The sequence below is a fragment of the Medicago sativa genome, chromosome 4, assembly GCF_051527215.1.
Source record: "Medicago sativa cultivar Bolivia chromosome 4, Bolivia_mono, whole genome shotgun sequence".
Taxonomy (NCBI): Eukaryota; Viridiplantae; Streptophyta; class Magnoliopsida; order Fabales; family Fabaceae; genus Medicago; species Medicago sativa.
In genome coordinates this window covers 67,179,351-67,202,748 of record NC_140752.1, presented here as the reverse complement: position 1 = coordinate 67,202,748, position 23,398 = coordinate 67,179,351, and the positions used below count along the sequence as shown (strand labels likewise).

The window sequence follows — 23,398 nt, the reverse complement described above, 5'->3', positions numbered from 1 at the left end:
AGTACCTAATAAGTACTCCATCACTCTAACCAAACACTTCTAAATAGGTCACAACAGTTACTTTTATATTATCTATTAATAATTTTATATCATTATATTTTAATATTAAAATATTGTGAGACCCGTAGAAAGAATGTTTCTCTCAATCCACAAGCACCAAGTAGATTTTCCCCTTAATAGAAACGGAAAATGTTATTTCTTTAGAAAAATAGCATCAAGAATTTTTCAAGACACAGCTGGCAAGTTTTAATTGCATGATTTATTTGTTCACTTCCTATTTTTCAGTCACACCTCCTTGAATTGTGGCAAATAGTGCATTGTGATTGGCTGCTCTTTATTCTTGAAGAAGATGTTATTTTTCTAAAGATATAGCATTGCTCGAATAGAAACACATATTCGATATCAATGCTTAATCAGTCAATCCCTCACGTTCGTGCAATTCTTTTTATAACAAATATGACCAGCTATATCTCTAAAAAATTAACATCAAGAATTCTTCAAGAATAAAAAACAGTCAATCACAATGCACTATTTGCCACAATTCAAGGAGGTGTGGCTGAAAAATAGGAAGTGAACAAATAAATCATGCAATTAAAACTTGTCAACTGTGTCTTGAAAATTTCTTGATGCTATTTTTCTAGAGAAATGGCATTTTCCAAAAAATATAGTCATACCTCTTTACTATATATCTTATCTTATATTATTATAGCTACCTAGTATCTCGTTTAATTATTATATTTGCTTACTCTTTTTTTCACTATACATTATTATTTATATCTACTTACTCCCTTCAACTATACATTATTATGTTATTATATTTTTCTTAATGACAAATGTTAATAATTAGTTATTAAATTAGTATTTAGGACCGTATTCATTAATCCTTAACTCAAATCATTGAACTACACAACCTTACAAATTTTATTTATTAAGCTATCTACTCAACCTTACAAATTTTATTATATCATTGAACTTTTTTTGATGCAGAGGTTGTTAGTGTTAATATCTTAATACATAAAGACGTGTGTACTCAAATTATTGAAAAATTGGTTGGCTTAATGGCAGTTTTAGCCCCCTAACTTTCCCAAAGTTGCGATTTTGGTCCCCTAACAAAAAAACTACAAAACCGCCCCCTAAGTTTTGCACATGTGGCAGTTTTGGCCTCCATGGCCAATTTTGACTCGGTCTACGCTGACGTGGCACCCTAAGTGAGGTGCCACATGTTATTTTTTTATTTTTTTTAGCCTTGGGGGGTCAAAATTGCTACAGTTGCAAAACTTAGGGGGCGGTTTTGTAGATTTTTTTTAGGGGGCAAAAACTGCTATTAAGCCAAATTGGTTTAAAAGTTGTAGCCAATAAGGAAGGAGGACGTAATTGTGATTCAAATGAGAATTTGATTCGCTCAAGTGTTCTAAAAATATTTTTCATGGAGTTTTTGGTGTTGGATCATTAATCCAACATTGGCCTTATATGTGAATAATTATGTATTGTGGACTGTCATTTAAGTTAGGCCCAATTAAAGTGATCTAATAAGGTTTGGCTAAAGTGGGCTTATGAGTATCTAATAGGGTGTGAGCCTTTAATGTGTAGAGACTAATGGGGTAATTCTATTTTGAAGGTTGCTTTTTTGACAAGGAATACTTCCAATTGACACATGGAAATGACTATATTGCCCCTGGCGGTAGTTAACTGCCGCTGGGAAACACGCCGGCTGTTAACTGCCGCTGGCACCCAGCGGTTGTTAACTACCGCTCCAGTGTTCCCCCCCAAAACCAGCAAACCCCTACCTCCTATTCACTTATCAGCTTCTTTCTCACCATTACCAACCTTAAAAAAATCCCATTTCAAAAATGTTGTGTTAAAATCATGCCTCCAAATCATTGCTGATCGAATGCTAAGACGTTTCTGCACACAAAATGCATCAAAGAACAGGTATTACAACGTTAAAATCCATTACATTTGATGCATTTTTCTGGGTTTTTTTTTGCATGGGAACGCGTTGTAGCGGCAGTTAACTACCGCTGGGAGTGAGCGGCTGTTAACTGCCGCTGGAGACTTAGAAATTTTTTCAAAAAATTTCCTGCAATAGCTACTGTGAAAACAGTGTTTTTCCAAAAAAAAATTTCTTTTGTTTTTTTTTGTTTGTTTATGTTAATATATGATATTAGATAGATGTTTATTAATTAGTTTAGTAATTGTATGTTGTTTATTTATAGATAATGTTGAGAAAAAGCAATTGTATGTTGTTTATTCCTTGTCAAATAAGCAACTTTTTTGTTGTTTATTTATAGATAATGTCGATTCCATTAAGGTTGAAGCTCTCGCTAAGGTCGAAGTCTCCGTTAAAGTTGAGGCTTCAAGCGTCAATTCCGATGTGGACACGGCTCATTTCTTTTCAACCCAAGACACAAGGAAAGATAAAAACGAATTGCTCGGTTGGGTCCGTCGACAAGCAAATAGGGCTGGATTTACGGTTATCATTAGAAGATCTTGTGAAGGAAGAAATGCTATGTTGGAGTTGGTTTGTGAACGGAGCGGCGAGAGTTCATGATACCATACATTGAGAGAGTTGTGGATGTTATTGGTGACGGTCATTGTGGGTTTAGGGCTATAGCGGAAGCCTTGGGTTAGACGCAAGAAAGTCATGTTATGGTGCGGAGAGCACTTATTCAAGAGTTGAAAGAGCATAGGAGTAAATACATTGAGGTGTATGCGAGCGAGAACCGTTACAACTACATCTTGGATGGATTGTATCCTCCCAAAAATCCTAGTAGCTTTGCACCTCCCGACAAATGGTTGACATTGCCGGATATGGGACACATCGTTGCATCATGTTACAATAGGCCGGTGTTAGAGATGACTACATGGAAAGACTACATCTCCGAGACTTTTTTCCCACTTAGAGGACGGCCTCCGGTTAACCCGAAAAGCAACATGATTTGCCTTGGTCTAATCCCAGATCATTTTATCCTTCTTTCATTAAAAGATGGTTGCCCACTACCTCCAACATGCACGGAGTGGAAAAATCACAGGAGCGAAGAGGCGGCAACATGGGAGGATGAATTTTTGGATCAACAGGATCGTTTCCAAACACTCATGGACATTGAGCTCAAAGAGAGACCGGTTCCACCAAAGGAGCCAACAAATGAAGACAATCCAATTATGTTTGATGACACTCTGGTTAAAGCAAACACCGAATTTGAAGATGTTCTGGAACATTTAGATGATTTGCTTTTATTAGATGAAATGTGACACTTTTTGGTCGGTGTTAATCCGTTTTTTGGTTGATACGCGCCGACGTATTTTTTTGGATATATAATGTAATGACCAATTTTTTGGGTGATATAATGTAACTAACCTTTAACTATTTATATGTATATCAATATATTTGAGTTTCGCATTTATTAGTAATTAATGTACATTACGTGTAATGTTTTGCATAATGTGGAAAATTTGATGAATTTCAAACAATTGTTAAACGTTAACGCATTATCGGTTTGATGTAATGTAACCGAATAATTGATAAACTATGAAATGTTGATGTTTGTGATGGCTGGATGTTGTTGTTTTGGTTTGATTTCCTCCGGAATTGCCGTTTGAAATTACAGGTCAAACAGGACACATTTCCTGGGCAAAACCAGTTCAGACTGCACTGGTTCTGTAACTGGTGTGAGCGGTAGTTAACAACCGCTGGGTACCAGCGGCAGTTAACAGCCGGCGTGTTTCCCAGCGGCAGTTAACAACCGCTGGGGGTATTTTGGTCATTTCCATGTGTCAATATGAAGTATTATATGTCAGAAAAGCAACTCTCTTCTATTTTTATGATGGGCTAAAATAGAAATACCAATAGTTAACCCTAATTTGGGTGCTATAAATAAAGAGGTCATGGTCCTCAGGTCACACACACCAAGCCGCCGTTCTTTGCTGACATCCCATCATCACAAGGAAATCAAGAGAATAACAAAGGGTTCTCTCAGTGAGAGTGTGTGTTGATCTGGAAGGCCATTACCACATCAACAATCTCCGAATATGGATTCAAGTGCGCTTCCGCATATAGATCTGTTATTTCTGATGATTAAGTACATGATCGACTTTAGGGTTTGAAATTAAGTTTGGTTCTAACATTTGGATCATGCTCATAAAATAGCACAGGAAAAACAAAGAGAAGATTATCAGGATATATGTGTGTGTGTGTATTGCAGGCTCTCAAAATGATGCGGCGTTAAGGGAGAACATTGTAGAAAGTATTCAAGGGCTATGGTTATAATTGATATCACATATCCAAATGTTTATGTTATTGTTGAAAATTTAAATGTAAATGTTGTTCATGCCTTTGAGGTAATGATCAAGTATTTCTTTAAGAAGAAAATATCAGAGTTACTATTTTTTTAAAGAATAATATTAGGGTTACTAAAGACAAAGTATATACCAATTAGGAATAGATATTCGTAAAATCGTCCATTTGCTAGTGAGGATTCTTTTACAAAGGTGATTTTTAAGGGAAGTGGAAAATATGTGTAGAAGAAATCCCAATTGTACAATACCTGTGTAAGTGTTAGACAACAAGAGTCTCTTTGGTGAATAGATAGTCACAGGATTAAAATTACAAAGAACCAATAAATTATGTTAACTAATAGGTTTATTTTATCTTTTTTTATTGATGCATTAAACATCGAATTCCAGTAGGATATGATTTTGTTATTATATTCTATTTTCTTATCATATGTGTCGTAAACAGACTCTGATGTCTTACAGTTTTCTTTTTTTGTTTTTTTCATAATTAATTTTTAACTAAAAAAACAGTTTTCGTTTTTTTGTTTTTTTCATAATTAATTTTTAACTAAAAAAAAAGGTATTGTGCATGTGATATGGCACGACAGAAAGAAATCACGTAAGAGAAGAGAAGTGCGTGAGGTAGGGTGGACTATACTTTTGATTTTCAAACTCGGACTAGTGGCAATAACCACTAAGTTGCCAACACGTGTTATCCTCAGTTACGTGGCAGCAGGATGAAGCCCCCTACTTGAATAAAAAATTAATGGTTTGGAATATGTGGTCATGACTTGCTGATTTTGATGAAATGAAACTCATTATCTTGTTTCCAGAAGCCATGCACGAAAATTAGTTGGGTAATAGGTGATTTTAGTATATTTAGTTGATAAATGAATGATTAACATAAATTATTTTAATGAAAAAGAATGATTAATTAAAAAAAATATAGATAAAGTCATCAAACTCAACATCACTCACCCGTCTATAGGTACAACAGTAATATTAGTATCTCATTGCTAACTGCCTAAGCCTTCAACTTTTTTTAAGGAAGCAAAGCTTCAACTTTTGATAATTTCATTGACACTTGACACCCAATCGCCCCATCTTCACCTTACTATATACGATTATGTTAAAAAAATATATGCAAGTAAATTTAATACATAACAATAACAATAGTATTAATATAAGGAGGAATTACATCATAAGTATAGTGAGAAGTATGGAATAAGGCTACTCGTGCAAGAGCATGAGCGCTACCATAAATAAAACAAAAACAAAAAATTACAAAGTCGTTATAGTGATCAAGTATGGTTCTAAAATTTTGGATAATCGAACATACTCAGAGAGATTAAGCCTTATATTGTTGTGCACATCATCCATAACCATTTTACAATCCAGCTCAAAAATCACCTTATCGTATCACCTTATCGTATCCTAAGGATCTTAATACAAACCCCAACTTCACCCCTACTATTGTCATCACAACCTCGCAATATGTTGTCATAGGAGTTGAATGTGTCTTCTTGATCATGAGGACACACTTCAATGCTTTCCTTTTTATCTGTTGGAAAAAATGACGCGTCAATGTTACACTTGACATATTGATATACCCACATCAATGGGTTAGTAAAAAAAAAAAAGTATTTACGTAGGTGTTTGAACCCTGGACACCCAACTTCTCCACAATTAAATTGTGTGAGCTCTAACTACTAAGCTACTTCAAAAAAAAAAAAAGAGTTGTGCAGCATAACACAAATGCACCAATAGCCATTTTTTTCATACAAAAACTATAATTCAATATTACTCACCTAACAAAATTTAAAATTTTTCTCAAACCTCACATCCAAAAATTTGATCTTTTCAATTTTTCATATAACTCATTGTTGTTGATTTTCAGATTTATCTCACAATAAATTTTTCATATAAACTACACATTTCAAATTGGTGTGGGTATCTTCAAGAGGGTTTTCATTTTCAAGGATTTACAAACCCGTTGATCAAAACAAGAAATTGAAACTCAACAACAAAAACACAATGAAAAAAATTGAAGAACTATTATACATGCACTTTAGACACCAGTCATCATAATGCAAATGGATTTTTTTATTGCAATTGGTCCAACTCTCTCTCTCTCTCTCTCTCTCTCTCTCCCATCTTCGTTGTAATAATAACATCACTATATGGCACACACATTATTCCATATCTACCGTTCAATTTCATCTTGATAGAGTTACGTCCATGTTCTCTTGGAAAAAGGTGATCCATCCATGAACATAATCAACTGCAAAATTATTATCCTTTATCAACTCCATGGATTCAATGGTAAATAGTTAGAGAGGTGGTATGTGAAATCCTTTCATGATAGAAGCGATGTAAGGTATGTGAGAATATAGATGGTAGAATTGTTGGGAAAAAATGGTGTTGAATAGAGAGAGAGAGAGAGAGAGAGAGAGAGAGAGAGAGAGAGAGAGAGAGAGAGAGAGAGAGAGAGAGAAGAGACACACAGAGAGAGAGAGAGAGATCGCTATATATCCGTCACTAAATCATTAAAATTCCCTCACAAACAATTTTAGAGATGGATTTTGCGAGCACCAAGAATTTGTAAAGATTTTTGGCCTCGCAAAATTTTAGCAAGGAAATTGTAAATCTATCACTTATTGTGACGAAATTTAATCGGTCACAAAGATATATCATTTGTCATTAATGATTGGCCAAACTATAGCATTAAAACTTGAAATTTTGTCACTAACAAGTGAGGGATATAAGATGGTAGAGAAAGGAACTTGTCAGCGTGCATATGAGAGGGAGAGTTGTTGCACCGTGTAAAGAAAAGGGAAATACTACACCGTGCAATTTACACCGTCAAAGGAGAAAGAGACGTGAAACACTGAGATAGATGAGATGAGTCAGCCAAGTGAGATGTTGTGAGACAAGGATGAGTGAAAGGAAAAATCTAAATTTTGAGGAAGGAAACAAGTGGGAACATGAAAATTTGGAGATAGGGTTTTTTTTATCTCTTTATGTTTCAGAGAAACAAGTGGAAATTTTTTTAATAAACATTTCATATTTTATCGGATCTCTATATCTAATGTTAAAAAATAAGTTTAGTATTCCTTTAAAAAAGTTTAAATAAGGGTACTTATTTTTCACTAAATCTCTTATTAACATGTCTTTTATTTATAATTCAGTTTTTTAGCAGTTTTTTTTACTAGAAACGAAAATATATCCTCTCAAATCTTAGCTAAACACATCTTACACGTTAATGACAAAGGTTGTGACGGATTGTTTGGATTCGAAAAAAGTTTGTCACAAATGCTAATTTAATTTCCCCTATTTTTGTGACAGAATATATGACGGAAAAGTATTGACGAAAAATGTTTCACATATTCGTCGCTAAGCTTCATATTCGTCGACAGAATATATGACGGAAAAGTATTGACGAAAAATGTTTCACATATTCGTCGCTAAGCTTCATATTCGTCGCTAAGCTTCATACGAGCTTCATATATTGTAGGTAATTAGAAACACAACTATATGTTAGGGAGTCCGGGGAGCGGCAATGTGTCAAACATCCAGGACCCTAAGAGACTTAGACACCACATCTCCACACAAAACCTTAAGGCAATGGGTATATGGGCCCCCTCTCTTATATATCCAACATTTCCTCCATTTCTAGTCGATGTGGGACATAATCACTAACATTTGAAACCCAACAATCTCCCCCTCAAGTGTGAGTCACCCACATCACTAGCCTGATCCACACTAGGACCCCACTCCCACTCCCCACCGAGCCTAACCAGGGCTCTGATACCACTGTTGGGGAGTCCGAGGAGCGCCGGGAGTGGCAATGGGTCAAACGTCCAGGACTCTAAGAGACTTAAACATCATATCTCCACCCAAAACCTTAAGGCAAATGGTATATGGGCCCCCTCTCTTATATATCCAACATTTCCTCCATTCCTGGTAGATGTGGGACATAATCACTTACACTTGAAACCCAACACTATCCACCACTAATTCTGTCATAATTAGTGTGGGGTTTTATTTCGTCACTATATTCCGTCACTGAATCACATTTTCCTAGTAGTAAGGAAGGAGGGAGGGTGTGTGTGAGAGAGAGAGAGAGAGAGAGAGAGAGAGAGAGAGAGTAGAGTTGAGTCGAGTGGTGGGGAGTGGTTGACAACTTTGGTGTAGATTAGATAAAATGATATATTTTTGAATTGAAGTGAGAAAATGACAGAAATGATATTTTGATGTTTGTGTTTAAGTGAATACTAATAGTGGCAAAAAATTATTATTATTATTTTATGATGTGATTGATTGACACTTCATCAAAGTTGCCTAAAATATGTTGTCAACTTGTATATTATTATCCTTTCAAAAAAAACTTGTATATTATTAAGATTAAGATGTCTTGTGTGTATGGATCGGCATTTGTTAAAATGGATATTTGAAATATTGATTTACAAAATTATTTTGGTTAAAATTAAAATGAAACGGAAATTTTCCCAACAAAAAAATGAAACGAAAGTGATATTATTTATTGAAGTTTTACACTAAAAGTGTACATGAATTTCCATCATCACCAATCATTAGAACGCAAATAGGTTTTTTTCTTGCAATTGGTTCAACTCTCTCTCTGTCTCTCATCTTCATTGTAGCACTAATTAACATCACAACAACGCACACACATTCTTCCAAATCTACCGTTCAATTTCCACTTGATAGGAGCTCCATCCATGTTCTTTTGGATAAAGGAGTTTCATCCATCAACATAATTAACTCCAAAATTATTATTTTTTATCAACTTCATGGATTCAATGAAAAATGGTTAGAGAAGTGTCCTTTAATGAGGGAAACAAGTGAAGGTATGTGAGAGAAAGGATAGGGTATAATCCTTAGGTTGTGTTTGGATTGATGGAGGATGGTGGAATGGAATAGAGTGGGATAGACCCACATTCCATTGTTTGGTTTTGTAAAAAAGGAATGAAATGAAATGGAGTGTGATGGAACCCATTCCATCCAATCCCACTCATTTAACCAATTTTTCATTCCCCCCAAACTGGGGTGTATATAATGAAATAAAAACACATGAATAATATAATTACCACTTTGTCCCTACTTCCTATTTCATTACTTGCTCTATATTCCCTCGTTTTTTCTCTTCACCTATTCACGTTTCTTATTCATTTTGCTATCATCATGCTTTTTTGATATATGAACACATGAACATGTTTTTCAACCAACTTCTGCAGTGGATTAATAATATTCGCCATGCCTTGAATATGATATTGCATTGTAACAGAGGGGGATAGTTGTGGCCAAAGTTTTTCAAGAGTTACTTGCGGTTATATAAACAGGAACGTGGCATGTCAAAAGCAGGTCACCTTGTTGCATTCTTTCTTCCATTCTAACAAGTAAAAATATTCTTGGGGAGAAAGATATATAATTTCAGATATGAACGATATGTATGTTTAGCACAAATGTATGTAGTTCTTTTAAACGATGTGTATTTTTATGTCAATAACCACGTATTGAATTGAGTTGAGTTGAGAATTTAACATATTTATGCTTTTTTAAATAAGGATAAAATTGGAATAAAAAAGCTATAATTCATTCTGTTCCGTCCACTTTCCAAACAATGGAATGGAAAATTAGTTTCATTATATCGTAAATATCCAAACAATGGAATGGAATCTTTGTTCCGTTCCACTCCATTCCATTCTGTTCCATTCCGTTCCGCTCCGTTAATTTGAAGTTATCCAAACAGAGCCTTAGGGAAAATGTGTAGAGTGTGTGTGTGTGGGGGGGGGGGGGGGGGGGGAGGGAGGGAGAGAGAGAGAGAGAGAGAGAGAGAGAGAGAGAGAGAGAGAGAGAGAGATAGAGAGAGAGAGAGAGAGAGAGAGAGAGAGAGAGGGAGGGAGGGAGGGAGGGAGGGAGGGAGGTTGCCATCAATAAAGAAAGTTGGATCATTGAAAAAAAGTTGGTTTTGGGTTTATTAATAAGAGGTGGCTAAAAAGACTTATGTAGATAGATAAAATGATATATTTTAATATTTGATAGTGATAAAGAGTAAATGTAGGAGGAAAAGAGTGATTTGAAATTTTTTGAATTTTGAATTGAAGTGGAAAAATGAGAAAAATAATATATTACTGTTTGTTTTTTAGTGAATGCTAAAAGTGCCAAAAAAATATATTATTTATAGATGATGTGACAACAATAATGTAATTGATTGACATTTCATCAAAATTTCCTAAATCATGTTTCAATTTGTGTAGTATTAATATTAAGTTAAAATTAACTTTAAGATGTCTTGCGTTCATACGTGGATGAGCATTTTACAAATTTGATATTTGAAATATTGATTTACAAAATTAGTTTGGTTAAAATGAAATTATATTTTCAACCACAAAAAATAAAATTAATGTCATTATTATTTATTGATATTTTTACTCTAAAAGTGTAAATGAATTCTCATCATCACAAATCACCTGAACGCAAATGGATTTTTCGCTTGCAATTAGTTCAACCCTCTCTCATTACAAAATGGATAAATTTTACTCCAAGTCCCAAGATGACTTTCAAGGAAGAAAACAATCAAAAAGACCAAGAAAAAGTGAAAAAAAAGGCATTGGAAATTAATCTTGTGCGCCCCGGGTATGCTGCTGAGCGCCCGGGTGTGCAAAACAATATTGAAAAGCATTGTCTTTGCACTAACGTATGAGGTGTTCCATCCCACACGTTAGGCGCGTGCGCCTGCGGGGGGAAAACAGCTTTTTGATGTTTTTCTCCTGTGGTTTTGAGGAAAAAGCCCATTTTTCGGCCTAAACTCACTTGGAAATCAACTTATAATTAAAACTCCTCTCATTCACAATTATTCATTCAGAATGAAGTGTTTCAAGTGGAAGGCAAGCACTAGGAGTTTCAAGGGAAGGTTGTCTCTCCTTAACCTTAGTCTCTAGGGTATGTTTATTTCTTTTATAATATTGTCTTTAGTTACCATGAGTAACTAAACTCTAATTGGGTAGAAATCTAAGATGAACTTATATTTGTTTTTTAGATCTCTTTAATTCAATTCTTTTTCTCAGTTATGTTATAATTTCTATTTAATTTTCTTATGCAAAAGACTTAACACTTTCATTGACCTAGGAAGTGTGACATACCTAGCACTGATGTATGAGCTTAGAAATATAGCAAACACTTTTTTTCTAAACATTGCGTATTGAATTTTATTATTATCCCCTTGGTAAGGTGGATGAGATAGGGTTGCCCGTTTGTATACTACTAAAAAAACGCGAATTAGAGAGGGATTTTAGGGAGGGACAAAATTCCGTAACTAATTGTGACGGATTTAGGGACGGATTTCGGTATTAATTACAAATATTGAATTTCCAATTATTAGTGAGGGAATGGTTTAAACATCCCTCACAAAATATCCCTCACAAAATACCCCTCACTAAATCCCTCACAAAATTGATGAGTTAAACGTTGGCTACGGAATGGGACACGGAAGTGATCCTTCTCTAATGATTCCCTCACTAAAACCATCACTAATGTCAATTACATAGTTGGTGAGGAAATTAATCCCTCACAAACAATTATTTGATATTAATGAGAAAACTGAATCATTCCCCCCCCCCAATTATTTCACGTTTTGGCTTTCCCTCTTCTTATGCAAAACATTCCCCCTCTTTTTTTTCACAAACCCTAAAAATAAAATTTTCCCCCAAAATTTTACTCCAAACTCAGAACCCACTCAACTTGTTGAACTCTAAAATGCACAAATCAGATGAACACTCCAAACAATCCAAACAACTTATGAACCCAAATCTTAAATCCCCAAATCCTACTCCAAACAGCTTATGAACTCAAATCTCTCATAAATCCTCAAATCAAAACAAAATCTTCACTAAATCTCTCTCAAATCTCCCTCAAATCCTCAAATCATACCAAAATCAAATTTATTCATCACCGTATCACTCTTCAACTCCGCTATCGCGTATTCGCCGCTTCTTCGTCCAACTCCGCTATCGCGTATTCACTGCTTCTTCGTCACACGGTAATCTCCACTCTTCTCTTTCTCTAAATATCCTTCCTTCTTTTCATACTGGTAATCTCCACTCTTCTCATCGTACTCACCGCATCACTCTTCTCATGGTATAGGTGTTTTTGATACTGCTGCTACATTCAGATATTTGTTCCCTCAAATCTCCTTCATTCTTTCAAAACTCACTGTAATCTCTCCCTAAATCTTAGAATTTATTTATTTATTTATTATTATTTTACATTTTATTGTAATCTGATTTGGGTTTTGTGGGGATTTACAGTGAACTCACTCACATTTCTGAATCCAAAACTGAAGTTGCTTTGAAACAGGTAAATCTAAACCATTCCTTCTGTTTGTTATTAATTTTGATTGTTAATTTTGTATTTTGAATGATTGTTGTTGAAGACTGAGATTATTTAACATTTGATTTTGTTGAAGATTGGTAGTATAAGACTTGTTTTTCAATGAATTCGTGTTGAATTTTCTGTTTTTCAGCCGTCCTTCAGTTCTTAGGCCTGTGCTAGAATTGGTTTTGTATGTTGTGAGGTTACAATTTATTATCCTTGGCTGCACTATGGTTGTATGACAGTTAGCAGGTTTTTTTGAGTTTGTTTAGCTTTCTCTGATTTGTATTGTTGCCTTTTGATGTTGGTGAATGTTGTGTCTTTATGGTTACTGTTACGTGTCTTGTTGGAGTTTTGCGTCTGCTAGTATGTCCTACTTTTGTTGGTTTATGTTGGTTGGACTTGGGCACCATTTTTAGCATTGTTGCGTGTCAATGAACAATGAGGTCTTTCATCCTCAAATCATTCATTTCAATGTCACTTTTAATATCCCCTGTTAAATCATCCTTCATTTTCAAAAAGAGAAGCAAAATTCAACTACAAGACACTACCAAGTTCATAAAAAAACTACAAGACACTACCAAGTTCATAAATTTTTAATGCTTTACAAAAGATAAAGTTAAATTCAAGCTCTGTCTACAGCTTTAGAAGGCTGCTGTAGCAGTGCAGTTTCCCAACTTATTGATTGTGAGGGTACCCTAACTTATTTTTCAATTTTATAAGAAAATTTGTGGAGTTGAAACCACATTATGGAGAAAATTCCATTCCTTTTTTTGATCTGTTTTGTCCACTATTGAATAAGAAACTTTTGTCTCATGAAAGGGATTTGCAAAATTTGAAACTTTATTCTTCTATTATTCTGCAGAGTTTTAGAAATAAGTGGTTTTTGTCCTTGAGAATTATGGGGCTTTGTTGCATATATAGTCATGATGCCTTATAATGTGTCTCATTTTTCACTCATAATTAGATAGAATGTCTTTTACAAACGATAACATAATTGGTTACTTTCATAGTTCATGTGATGACAAGTTGTTGTCACAAAGTATAAGAAAAAAGAGAGTATTTTTAGCATCATGGTTTTTAGCACTACTTACTAATTTTTCATAAACTAGTTCCAACTAGACTTTTCTAATGAAACTTATTGTGTTTATTGCCATGCATTAGTTTACTACTTTCCATGCACGTTTTGTATTCTATAAATAAAATCATATATGAAACTTTCTTTTTCTCTATCTTGTGAACAATAGTTAAGAATACTAGTACAAAAAGAACAAAAGGCTGTTAGGTTTTACAATTTTTTTAACTTTTCGTGTCTTCTGAAAATGATTAACAAAGGGTGAAATGTTAACAATTTTTTTTTAGCTTAGCTTAGCAGTTAGTACCTCTTTAGTGGAATATTCCCTTGTTTATAGCTTAGCACATTTCTGTCAACAACATTTCTTTTCAAGCAGTATCATATACTTTTCATTACTCTGACCCTATGATCTTTTTTTTGCTCTGAAAACATATTGATTGATTAAAAGATAGTGTGCACATATTGGCCATTTTGCATTGATTGAATTTGATGTAGAACACGTTGTATGTTTGTGCGTTTATATATGCTAAATGTGCTGCAACTGCAAAATGTGCTGCTGCTATCGTTAGTTTTTACTGCTATAGGGGCTGCTGTTTTTTCTGTTGGGGTAGGGGATTGTTCTCGGACATTTTGGGATTGTTCAGCTATAGTTGTGAAGGATGCATTTGTGTTTGATATGTTTATTTTTTAGAATTTTTTTTCTTTGTATTGTGAATGATACATCTGTTATGGGGTAATTTAGAGGATAATTTAGAGGGTAATTTAGTTTACTATCGCTTGATGTTAAAATTTCAAGCGATATATGACCCACGACTAATGCTTTATCTCATAAATAATGCATCAGCAATGGAAGTACCTGAAAATAGAAAGTGGATGTATAACAGAGTTGATTGTTACAAGAACATTACTGCAGAATTTAATACTGGAGTTCTGGAGTTTATTAAGTTTGCTTTGGAACAAGATAAAGATAACATTGGAGGAGGGGATATTAGATGCCCATGTAATATTTGCAAGTGTTTGAAACATGAAAGTCCAGCAACTGTGAGGGCACATCTATGTTTGAAGGGATTCATGAGTAATTATTATCATTGGACGAACCATGGTGAGGAAATTCCCCCGATTCCGCAAGTGGCTGTTAATCACTCTTATTATGCAAATAGAGGTCAAAGGGAAATGTTTGACAATTATGAGCAGTTAGTAATGGATGCCGCGGGACCAGACATTGGCAACTATCTGGATCAACACGGTGAAGACGAAGGTGACCTAATGGAAGAATCTCCTAACAAAGAAGCTGAAGGATTCTTTGAATTGTTGAAGGCCGCACAATCTCCTTTATGGGATGGTTGTGATAGATATTCCATGTTGTCAGCTTCTTTAACAGCATTAAATTTGAAAGCAGACTATGGTTTTTCTGAGGGTTGTTTTAATGCGTTGATGCAATTTATGGGAAATGCATTGCCTGATAATAACCGCATGCCGAAAAAATTTTATCAAGCAAAGAAGACGGTTGCTGAACTAGGGTTGTCAAGTATGAAGATTGAATGTTGCCCGAAAGGATGTATGTTGTATTATAAGGAGAATGCTGCGCTCCAAAGTTGTAAAATGTGTGGAGAGGAGCGGTATAGGCATGTTAAAAAGCAAGGAAAGGATAAATTAGTACCAAAAAAACATATGTGGTACTTTCCGCTTGTTCCGCGACTACAAAGATTGTATTCCTCCATACAAACAGCTGGTGAAATGACATGGCATCGTGATAAACCTCGGGAGAACGGTTCTTTGTCTCATCCTTCAGATGCAGAAGCCTGGAAACACTTTGATGAAAAATGGCCTGACTTTGCTCAAGATCCTCGAAATGTTAGATTAGGTTTGTGTTCAGATGGCTTTGCTCCATTTGACATATCGGGCCGAAAGTATTCTTGTTGGCCCGTGATTGTTACCCCTTATAATTTGCCCCCATGGATGTGTATGAGAAGGGAATTTATGTACTTGACCATTATAATTCCTGGTCCGGACGACCCAAAGAGAAACATTGATGTGTATTTGCGTCCCTTAATAGATGAATTGAAAATGTTATGGGAGGATGGGGTTATGACATATGACGTGTCCTTGAAGCAAAACTTTTTGATGAAGGCTGCTGTAATGTGGACAATTAATGACTTCCCAGCCTATGGGATGTTAAGTGGTTGGATGACAAAAGGAAAACTAGCTTGCCCAATTTGCATGAAGCAGCACTCTAAGGCATTTACCCTAGATGCTAGTAAAAAGACCTCATGGTTTGATTGTAGTAGACAATTCTTACCACAAAATCATCCATTTAGAAGGAATAAGACTGCATTTACAAAAGATAAAGTTGAGACGTCAAGTCCTCCGCGAAGGCTGAGTGGTGAAGAAGTTTGGGAAAGTGTTAAAAATATACCAAGTGCGGAGGAATCCCAAGAATGTAAACCACCAGGCTATGGGAAAGAGCATCATTGGACAAAACGGAGTATATTTTGGGAACTTCCATATTGGAAAACTCATCTTCTCCCACATAATCTTGATGTAATGCACATCGAGAGAAATGTGTTTCTTAATATTTTGTTCACAGTAATGGATACCAAAGGCAAGACAAAAGATACTTACAAATCTAGAAAGGACTTAGAAGCACATTGTAAGCGTAAGGGCCTAGAGCTTAAACCTGGTAGGAATGGTAACTTTGTAAAACCAAAGGCACAGTATACACTAACCAAACAACAAAGAACAGATGTATGTGAATGGGTTACAAACCTTAAGCTTCCAGATGGCTATGTTTCGAATTTGAGTAGATGTGTTGACTTCAAGGAAGCAAAGTTGTCTGGCATGAAGAGTCATGACTGCCATGTATTCATGCAGCGTTTGATACCATTAGCATTTAAAGCCTTACCCAAATCTATTTTGAATACACTTACCGAATTCAGCCAATTCTTTAGAGAAATCACATCATCAGTGTTGAGTGAAGATAAATTGCGTAGTTTGGAGGAAAACATCGCAATCATTATGTGCAAATTAGAACAAATATTTCCTCCAAGCTTTTTTGACTCAATGGAACATCTTCCTATTCATTTAGCTTATGAAGCAAGAGTTGGTGGTCCCGTGCAGTATAGATGGATGTATCCATTTGAAAGGTTAATTGTTCAACCTTATATACTCTCTTGGTTAGTTTTCTTAGTTATTTCTTCATTTATCTAAGCTTAATCTTAATTTGGTCTATAGGTTCATACGAACTTTAAAACAAAAGGTAACAAATCAAGCTAATGTGGAAGGTTCGATTGCCAAAGAATATTTACTAGAGGAGATGTCTACATTAGGTTCCTATTATCATCCCGCTGATATTCCATCGAGGAGAACAAGAGTGCCGCGGAACGATGATGGAGGAGAAGATTTTTCAGTGAATCCTCCATTGTCAATCTTTAACTATCCGGGTCGTCCTTTTGGAAAACGTACTAATTCTAATTTGACTGATAGGGAAATGAAATCTGCACACCTTTATGTGCTTTTAAATTGTCCTGAGGTGGTGCCTTATCTGAAGTAAGTATTCCCAAGTTGAAATTTGCACACATGTATTAATTGTTTATGAAGTCAAATTTAATGGATATTTTACATGTGTAGCATGTACTCCGATTTGTTACGAGAACTAGACCCCGAGTTGAGTGAACCAGATTTGGACAAACAAATTTCTGCAACATTTCCAACTTGGTTCAAAACACATGTATGTGAATCTCCATAGTTTAAAATTATAGTACCCAATTTATTAGGTTGAATTTACAATATTTTGCCTAATGTAGGTGCTTGATCCAAGGAATGGGATAAATGATGTGCTGTTAACAAGTTTGGCATGGGGCCCTCTTAGAAATGTTATCAAGTGGCATAGTTATGTTATTAATGGCTACAAGTTTGTGACAAAATCTCGAAATGAAGGGATGAGTACAACCAATTGCAATATATGTGTTCGGGGAGGGCAATTAGATTCATTAGAAAATGATTACTATGGTGTTTTGACTGACATTGTCGAATTAGAGTACACCGGTCATCCTACAAAGAAGGTAGTTTTATTTCAATGTGATTGGTTTGATCCGAGCTCTCAAGGGACCAAGACGGATAACTATGGCAATGTTGAAATAAAAAAATCTAGAAAATATCAAAATTATGATCCTTTTATATTAGCCCAACAGGCGGATCAAGTTTACTTTACATCCTTTCCTGAAGGGCAACAAGGTTGGCTAGGTGTCATAAAAACCAAGGCACGCAGTAACATTCAAACTGTGGAAAAAAAACAGCAAACAACAGATGCATATCAAGATGATGATGTTAATACACTACCTATAGTTGTTTCAAATGATGATTTTCAGCAATGTCTTGTTGACATTAATGGTGTAACTGAAGAAGTGCCAAACTCTTTGTTGAGGAGAAGTGCCAAACCCATTGTTGAGGATGAGGAGGAGGAGGAGGAGGAGGAGGAAGATGAATATGAAGGGGTGGAGGAGGAAGATGAATATGAAAGGGAGGAAGATGAAGATGAATATGAAGATATTTATGAAGATATAGATTCAAACTAAGTCATTGAGCTAAATTAAGTTGAAAGTGGCACACATGTTTTTTTTTTGTATTATTTTTATTTTGATGTGTTATTCTTATGCATATTCAATGAAAATATTATTATTTGTGCGTTTATTTAATTTTATGCCGGTAAATGTTGATTTGTGCGTCTATTATTTTGATCTGACATCTGCGTTATATGTTTTTTAGATGTGTCCAGATTTTTATGTGTTAATCAAATATATGTTTTTTTATATGTATATATAGATGGCAGGAAATGATACTCTGGCGGGTGGAGGAAGAGGTACTGGTAGAGGAATCAGTAGAGGTAGGGGAGTTAGGGGTACCACACTTTCATCTGGGAGAGGTATGGCTGCCACTACTCCATCACACTCTATTGTTGGGCAAGCAACAAATCCTTCCACATCTCATACAACAACAAATACACAAGTTCCCCACTCTACTCCTAGCCCTCCCATTTCTCAATCAACAAGCTTGCCACAAATCCCATCATCTAATGCATCTGCTGCTGATCCACATGTATCATCAAATGATGTGGATTCATCTCCAAACATTGGGAGTGAGGACCCTCTTGATGATCGTATTTGGATTCGTCCAGGACCTGAGAGCACGTATGCTTTTATTACTTTTTGTCCTTTAATTTTAAATATATCATACTCGTATCTTACAATTTCTTCAATATTGTTTTAATAGGTTTGACCCTCCTATTGCGCCTACACGTGCGATAACAAAAATTATGAAGCAAAAGTTTGATGGATGTTGGACAACGTATGGAGAACTAAAGGCTGATGAAAAAAAAAACGGGAAACATAGTGTGATTGCAATGTGGTTTAGAGAGTTTAATGTATGAAAGTATTCATGAATATTTACGTATCTTACTAGTTATATTTTTTTTCCATGTAGATTATTCTCAATATATTGTTTTATTCTATTATTAACCTATATTTTTTATATTGTAGAGGAAGTTTAAGTGGCTACCTGAACTTAATGGAGAGATTAAGAAGTCATTTGACCATAAAGCCTCTCAGTTATACTCAAGTGCAATGTATAGGGTCAGAACAGGGGAAGATGATGGTGATTGGATTCCAGTTGAAATGCGTAAGAAATTGGATGAAAAATGGAGTGAGGATGAATGGAAAAGCAAGGCACAAACTAACAGCAAAAACAGAAAATCTTCTGATGCTCCACTCCACACTGGAGGGTCGATTCCAACATTTGAGATTTCTAAGAGAATAGTAAGTAATTGAATTTGAGTTTAATTGTATTTGTTAGGTTAAGCATTTTAATTTCAATTAAAATTGATTGATCCGTTTTGTTTTTAGAAAAAATCTCCAGAAATGACTCCAACATCTTGGGAAATATTTGAATACACACACAGATTGAAAGGTGATCCAAGCAAGTGGGTTTCCTCAAAATCAAAGGATGTTGCTGTAAGTTATTACCTCATTACCTTATTGAACTTGATGAATATTTAGTCTATTTTTAAAGTAGTTGAAGTATGATATGGAGGTTTTGCACTGATGCTAATTGTGCAAGAACTGATGCTATTTTTAATTGTTTTAATAGTTCTGCACTGAAATAATTGTTCACTGATGCTAGTTGTTGGGAACTAGTATACACTGATGCTATTTTTATGGAGGTTCTGCACTGATGCTAATTGTTAAGCACATATGTAGCAGTCTGTGAGTGTATGTTTTAGAAGCAGATTGAGAAAATACAATTACCTCCCTCTATTTAACTCTGTTAATGATCTGTTAGTTCAAACTTACAGTAAATAGCCAACAATATTGCTGTGAATTATCATGTCAATGGTGCTGTGAATTATCCCTCTCTATGATTGAATGCATCAGAAAAATCCTATGTCGTCTCCTTCTTCTTCATGGGAGGATATTGAATCATATAGCTACAATTCGTTCCATGAATATGATAACACTATGGTTGGTATTCACGCCACACCAAAAACCTATTCTTTTGAGTCAATACAAGGGTTCATGAAGCGTGAGCCCCCTTCACTCCAATATTCACGGACTCAATATCCTAGCTATATGATTCAATATCCTCTAGTTGAGCTTGTTCAGTCAGTTCCAACTTCTCTAGAGAGGAGTCATTTACTTCCATCTAATGAAGCAAATGTTAGCACACAATGGAATGAGTTAGATGATCAGTATGATATGGTTTATTTATGTCCTTTGACTATAATAATAATTATACGAACATGTGCTCAACTGATGGGTACCACTCAGCTGAAACTACTCAGGGTCATGATATTAACCATTATGCATTTAATCAGATCCCAGATTACCAATTATAGGTTAGGGATATGTTTTTTATGTGGTTTAGTTTTTTGTGTGTTTAAATTGGCTTGTATGCTTCTATTGTATAATTGCGATGAAGCTGTGTTTTAGTTTTTCTTATTTTGTTTCAGAATAAGAAAAACACTTGAATGTAATTTTCCCTAGTTTGTTTGATGCTTCTGGGAAACTGATATAGGCAAGCAGTGAACACAGTATAAGTTTTTAGGACAACATACCGGGTAAAAATCAACAACATTGTTTTTAGATAAGGTTTTAGGCCAACATTTCATATAGTTATCAGGTGACAAAGTTGACAAAGTACTCTGTTTAAGACCAGGGGACAATAGTTATCAAAATATTGTATATACTTACTTGGAATTATTCATGTATTCAATATTTTTTTAAAAAAAAAAAGTTGTTTATGTTGACTGAATGAAGTATGAAATTATTACTTGTTAGTAAAATATTATTATTTTGCAGGATGAGTTTCAAAAAAGGATTATTGAGAGGGATTCACATGAGGAGGCACTAGGGGATGATGTTTCTAGACATGAAAGTGACAACACTATCTTCTTAGATGTTGTTGGAGGAGTAAATAAGAAGGGTCGTATATATGGTTTGGGCCCGGAAGCAGGGAAATATAAGCCGTCTAGATCTTCCAGATCTGACGGCATCTTACAATCTGAATTTGAACAAATGAGGGCTGAAAATGCATCACTTAAAGAGAAATTGAAGGCTCATGAGGAGTTGATTCGTGCATCGCAGGAAGATTCACGTTTTCTTAGGGAGCAAATGACTAAATTGATGGAAATGGTTTCTCAAGGTCATCTACATCCACCTCCACCTCCATCTACTTGATATATAGATATATAATATGTATAATATATGGTTATTTTGATAGCTTGGTTGCAAACTTGGCTAATGTGCTACTTCTAGTACCATTAAAAATGTTTCAAGCGTTTCTTATGAAACTTATTTTGAGAGTTTCCATATGACTCTATGTATTTTGAGAGTTGAACAATGGTTGTAAACTTATTGACATTTTCCTTATGACTTTTATGGCGATGAATGTCTGTGATGGGTATGAAGACAATTTATCAAGTGTTTTTTTTATTGTATACTTATAATTTCCAACATGTTCAATATGGTTTAATATAGTAAATGCAGTTAAAATCTTAATATAATTAATTAATTAAATCTGGTAGGAAATTGAACATTACATCAGCGATGCAAATTTCTGTTTGAATTAGTGAGGGAATTCAGTTTCATCACAATTAGTGACTAAATATGCCTTCACAATTTGAGAGGGAAAACCAATCCCTCATTAATTAGTGACGGAAATATTGGTAAAAATTGATGGAATAGTCCCTCACTATTAGAGAGGGAACAAGAATCCCTCACTAATTACTGACGGATTTGTCCAAGTTTTAGCACATTTCTGGTTCATATTTAGTGACGGCTTTATATGATTAGGGACGGATTTTATCCGTGTCAATTAGGGACGGATACCAAAATCCCTCACAAATATTTAGCAAGGCCAAAATTCGAAAGGGATTGCCGGTCGTCACAAAATCCGTCACTAAATTCGTTAGTGAGGGAATTATAGTAATTTAGTTACGGAATTCTACCCTCTCTAATTTGCGTTTTTCTAGTAGTAGAACTAATAAGATAAGAAAGAATATGTTATGAACTTCTAAGAATCATAAATCAGGTTGTAGCCTTTATATGAAAATTTAGGAATCCCGATTCTTTTATGTTTCAATTACCTCTGAGAGAGTAAGACCCCACTCTAATATTACTTATGTTAGCCTATTAACCACTGTGTGATTGACGACTTTGCACCATTTAGTGTTGCATATTACCTTAGAGTGATCAGCAGGTGAAATTTGACAGCTGGAGGAACATACTGAAGGTGAGAAAAACACAAGAAGGGGGGGTTGAATTGTGTTTTGGAAAATTCTTCGTTTCTCCTACAAACTGAACACACTTGATCAGAAGCTAAGTGAGACAGCTTCTGAAGTGGTAATCAGAATCTAAATGCAGCGGAATAAAACAGAGAGAGAAGAAGAACGACACAAAGCAATTATACTGGTTCCTTCCACAATCCGGAAGTAGTCCAGTCCCCCTTGCACTTCCAAGGAGATTTCACTAAGAGTAATATCTGATTACAATTGCTCAAGCACACAAGCAAGAGACTTCCTTTGCTTAAGCACACAAGCAAGAGACTTCCTTTGCTCAAGAACACAATCAAGAGACTTCCTGCTCAAGCACAACTGCAAGAGACTTCTAACTAAACAAAATTACACAGAAAATTGTTTAAGGTTGAACACTTGATATATAATCAGAGGTGCTCACAATACAAATCAGATACAGACTCAATGGACTTAAGAATTTCTAAGATATGACTTTGAGACACAGAAATTCTAAGTGAATGCAGAACAATTTCAGCAGAGGTTTGGCACTTGTAAAAATGTTGTGAGTCTTTCGTTCAGCATTACCAAAACTCTAAGTTTTCACTCCTTTATATAGAGGTGTGAAAGAGACGTTGTGAAATTGCCAGCACATCAAAGAGTCGTTGTTGAAGCTTGATCTTTCACCTTTGATCTTTTGCCTGATTTGGTTGTTGTCCTATGAAGAACCAATTTGAAATCCATTCCTTATCCAAAGGAACATCTATGCACGCGAAGCCGTATTCTGGAGCTGTTTTCTTGTCTTGTAGCGTGGACACAAAACAGAGTAGTGAAGAACGTGGTTGTACACGTACAATAGTACAATGTCAACGCTTTCGTCC

The 23,398-nt window shown here is 35.1% G+C and overlaps 3 protein-coding genes across 3 annotated transcripts; all 3 read left to right on the top strand.

The window, feature by feature from the left end:
* Nucleotides 1-2,649: 2,649 nt before the first annotated feature.
* LOC146930981 (uncharacterized) lies at nt 2,650-3,252 on the top strand. The gene has a single exon (XM_085707626.1). The coding sequence runs from the start codon at nt 2,650-2,652 to the stop codon at nt 3,250-3,252; it is 603 nt and encodes a 200-aa protein (XP_085563752.1).
* Nucleotides 3,253-12,187: 8,935 nt separating this feature from the next.
* On the top strand, nt 12,188-21,708 carry LOC146930979 (uncharacterized). The gene is made up of 8 exons (XM_085702473.1): nt 12,188-12,331; nt 12,436-12,506; nt 12,600-12,648; nt 18,560-18,924; nt 19,007-19,157; nt 19,273-19,548; nt 19,636-19,743; nt 21,088-21,708. Exons 4-8 carry the CDS (start codon nt 18,560-18,562, stop codon nt 21,463-21,465), a joined length of 1,278 nt encoding a protein of 425 aa, XP_085558599.1. The 5' UTR covers nt 12,188-12,331; nt 12,436-12,506; nt 12,600-12,648; the 3' UTR covers nt 21,466-21,708.
* On the top strand, nt 14,367-18,396 carry LOC146930980 (uncharacterized). Its single transcript, XM_085702472.1, has 4 exons — nt 14,367-16,881; nt 16,970-17,284; nt 17,366-17,465; nt 17,542-18,396. Exons 1-4 carry the CDS (start codon nt 14,453-14,455, stop codon nt 18,310-18,312), a joined length of 3,615 nt encoding a protein of 1,204 aa, XP_085558598.1. The 5' UTR covers nt 14,367-14,452; the 3' UTR covers nt 18,313-18,396.
* Nucleotides 21,709-23,398: the final 1,690 nt, after the last annotated feature.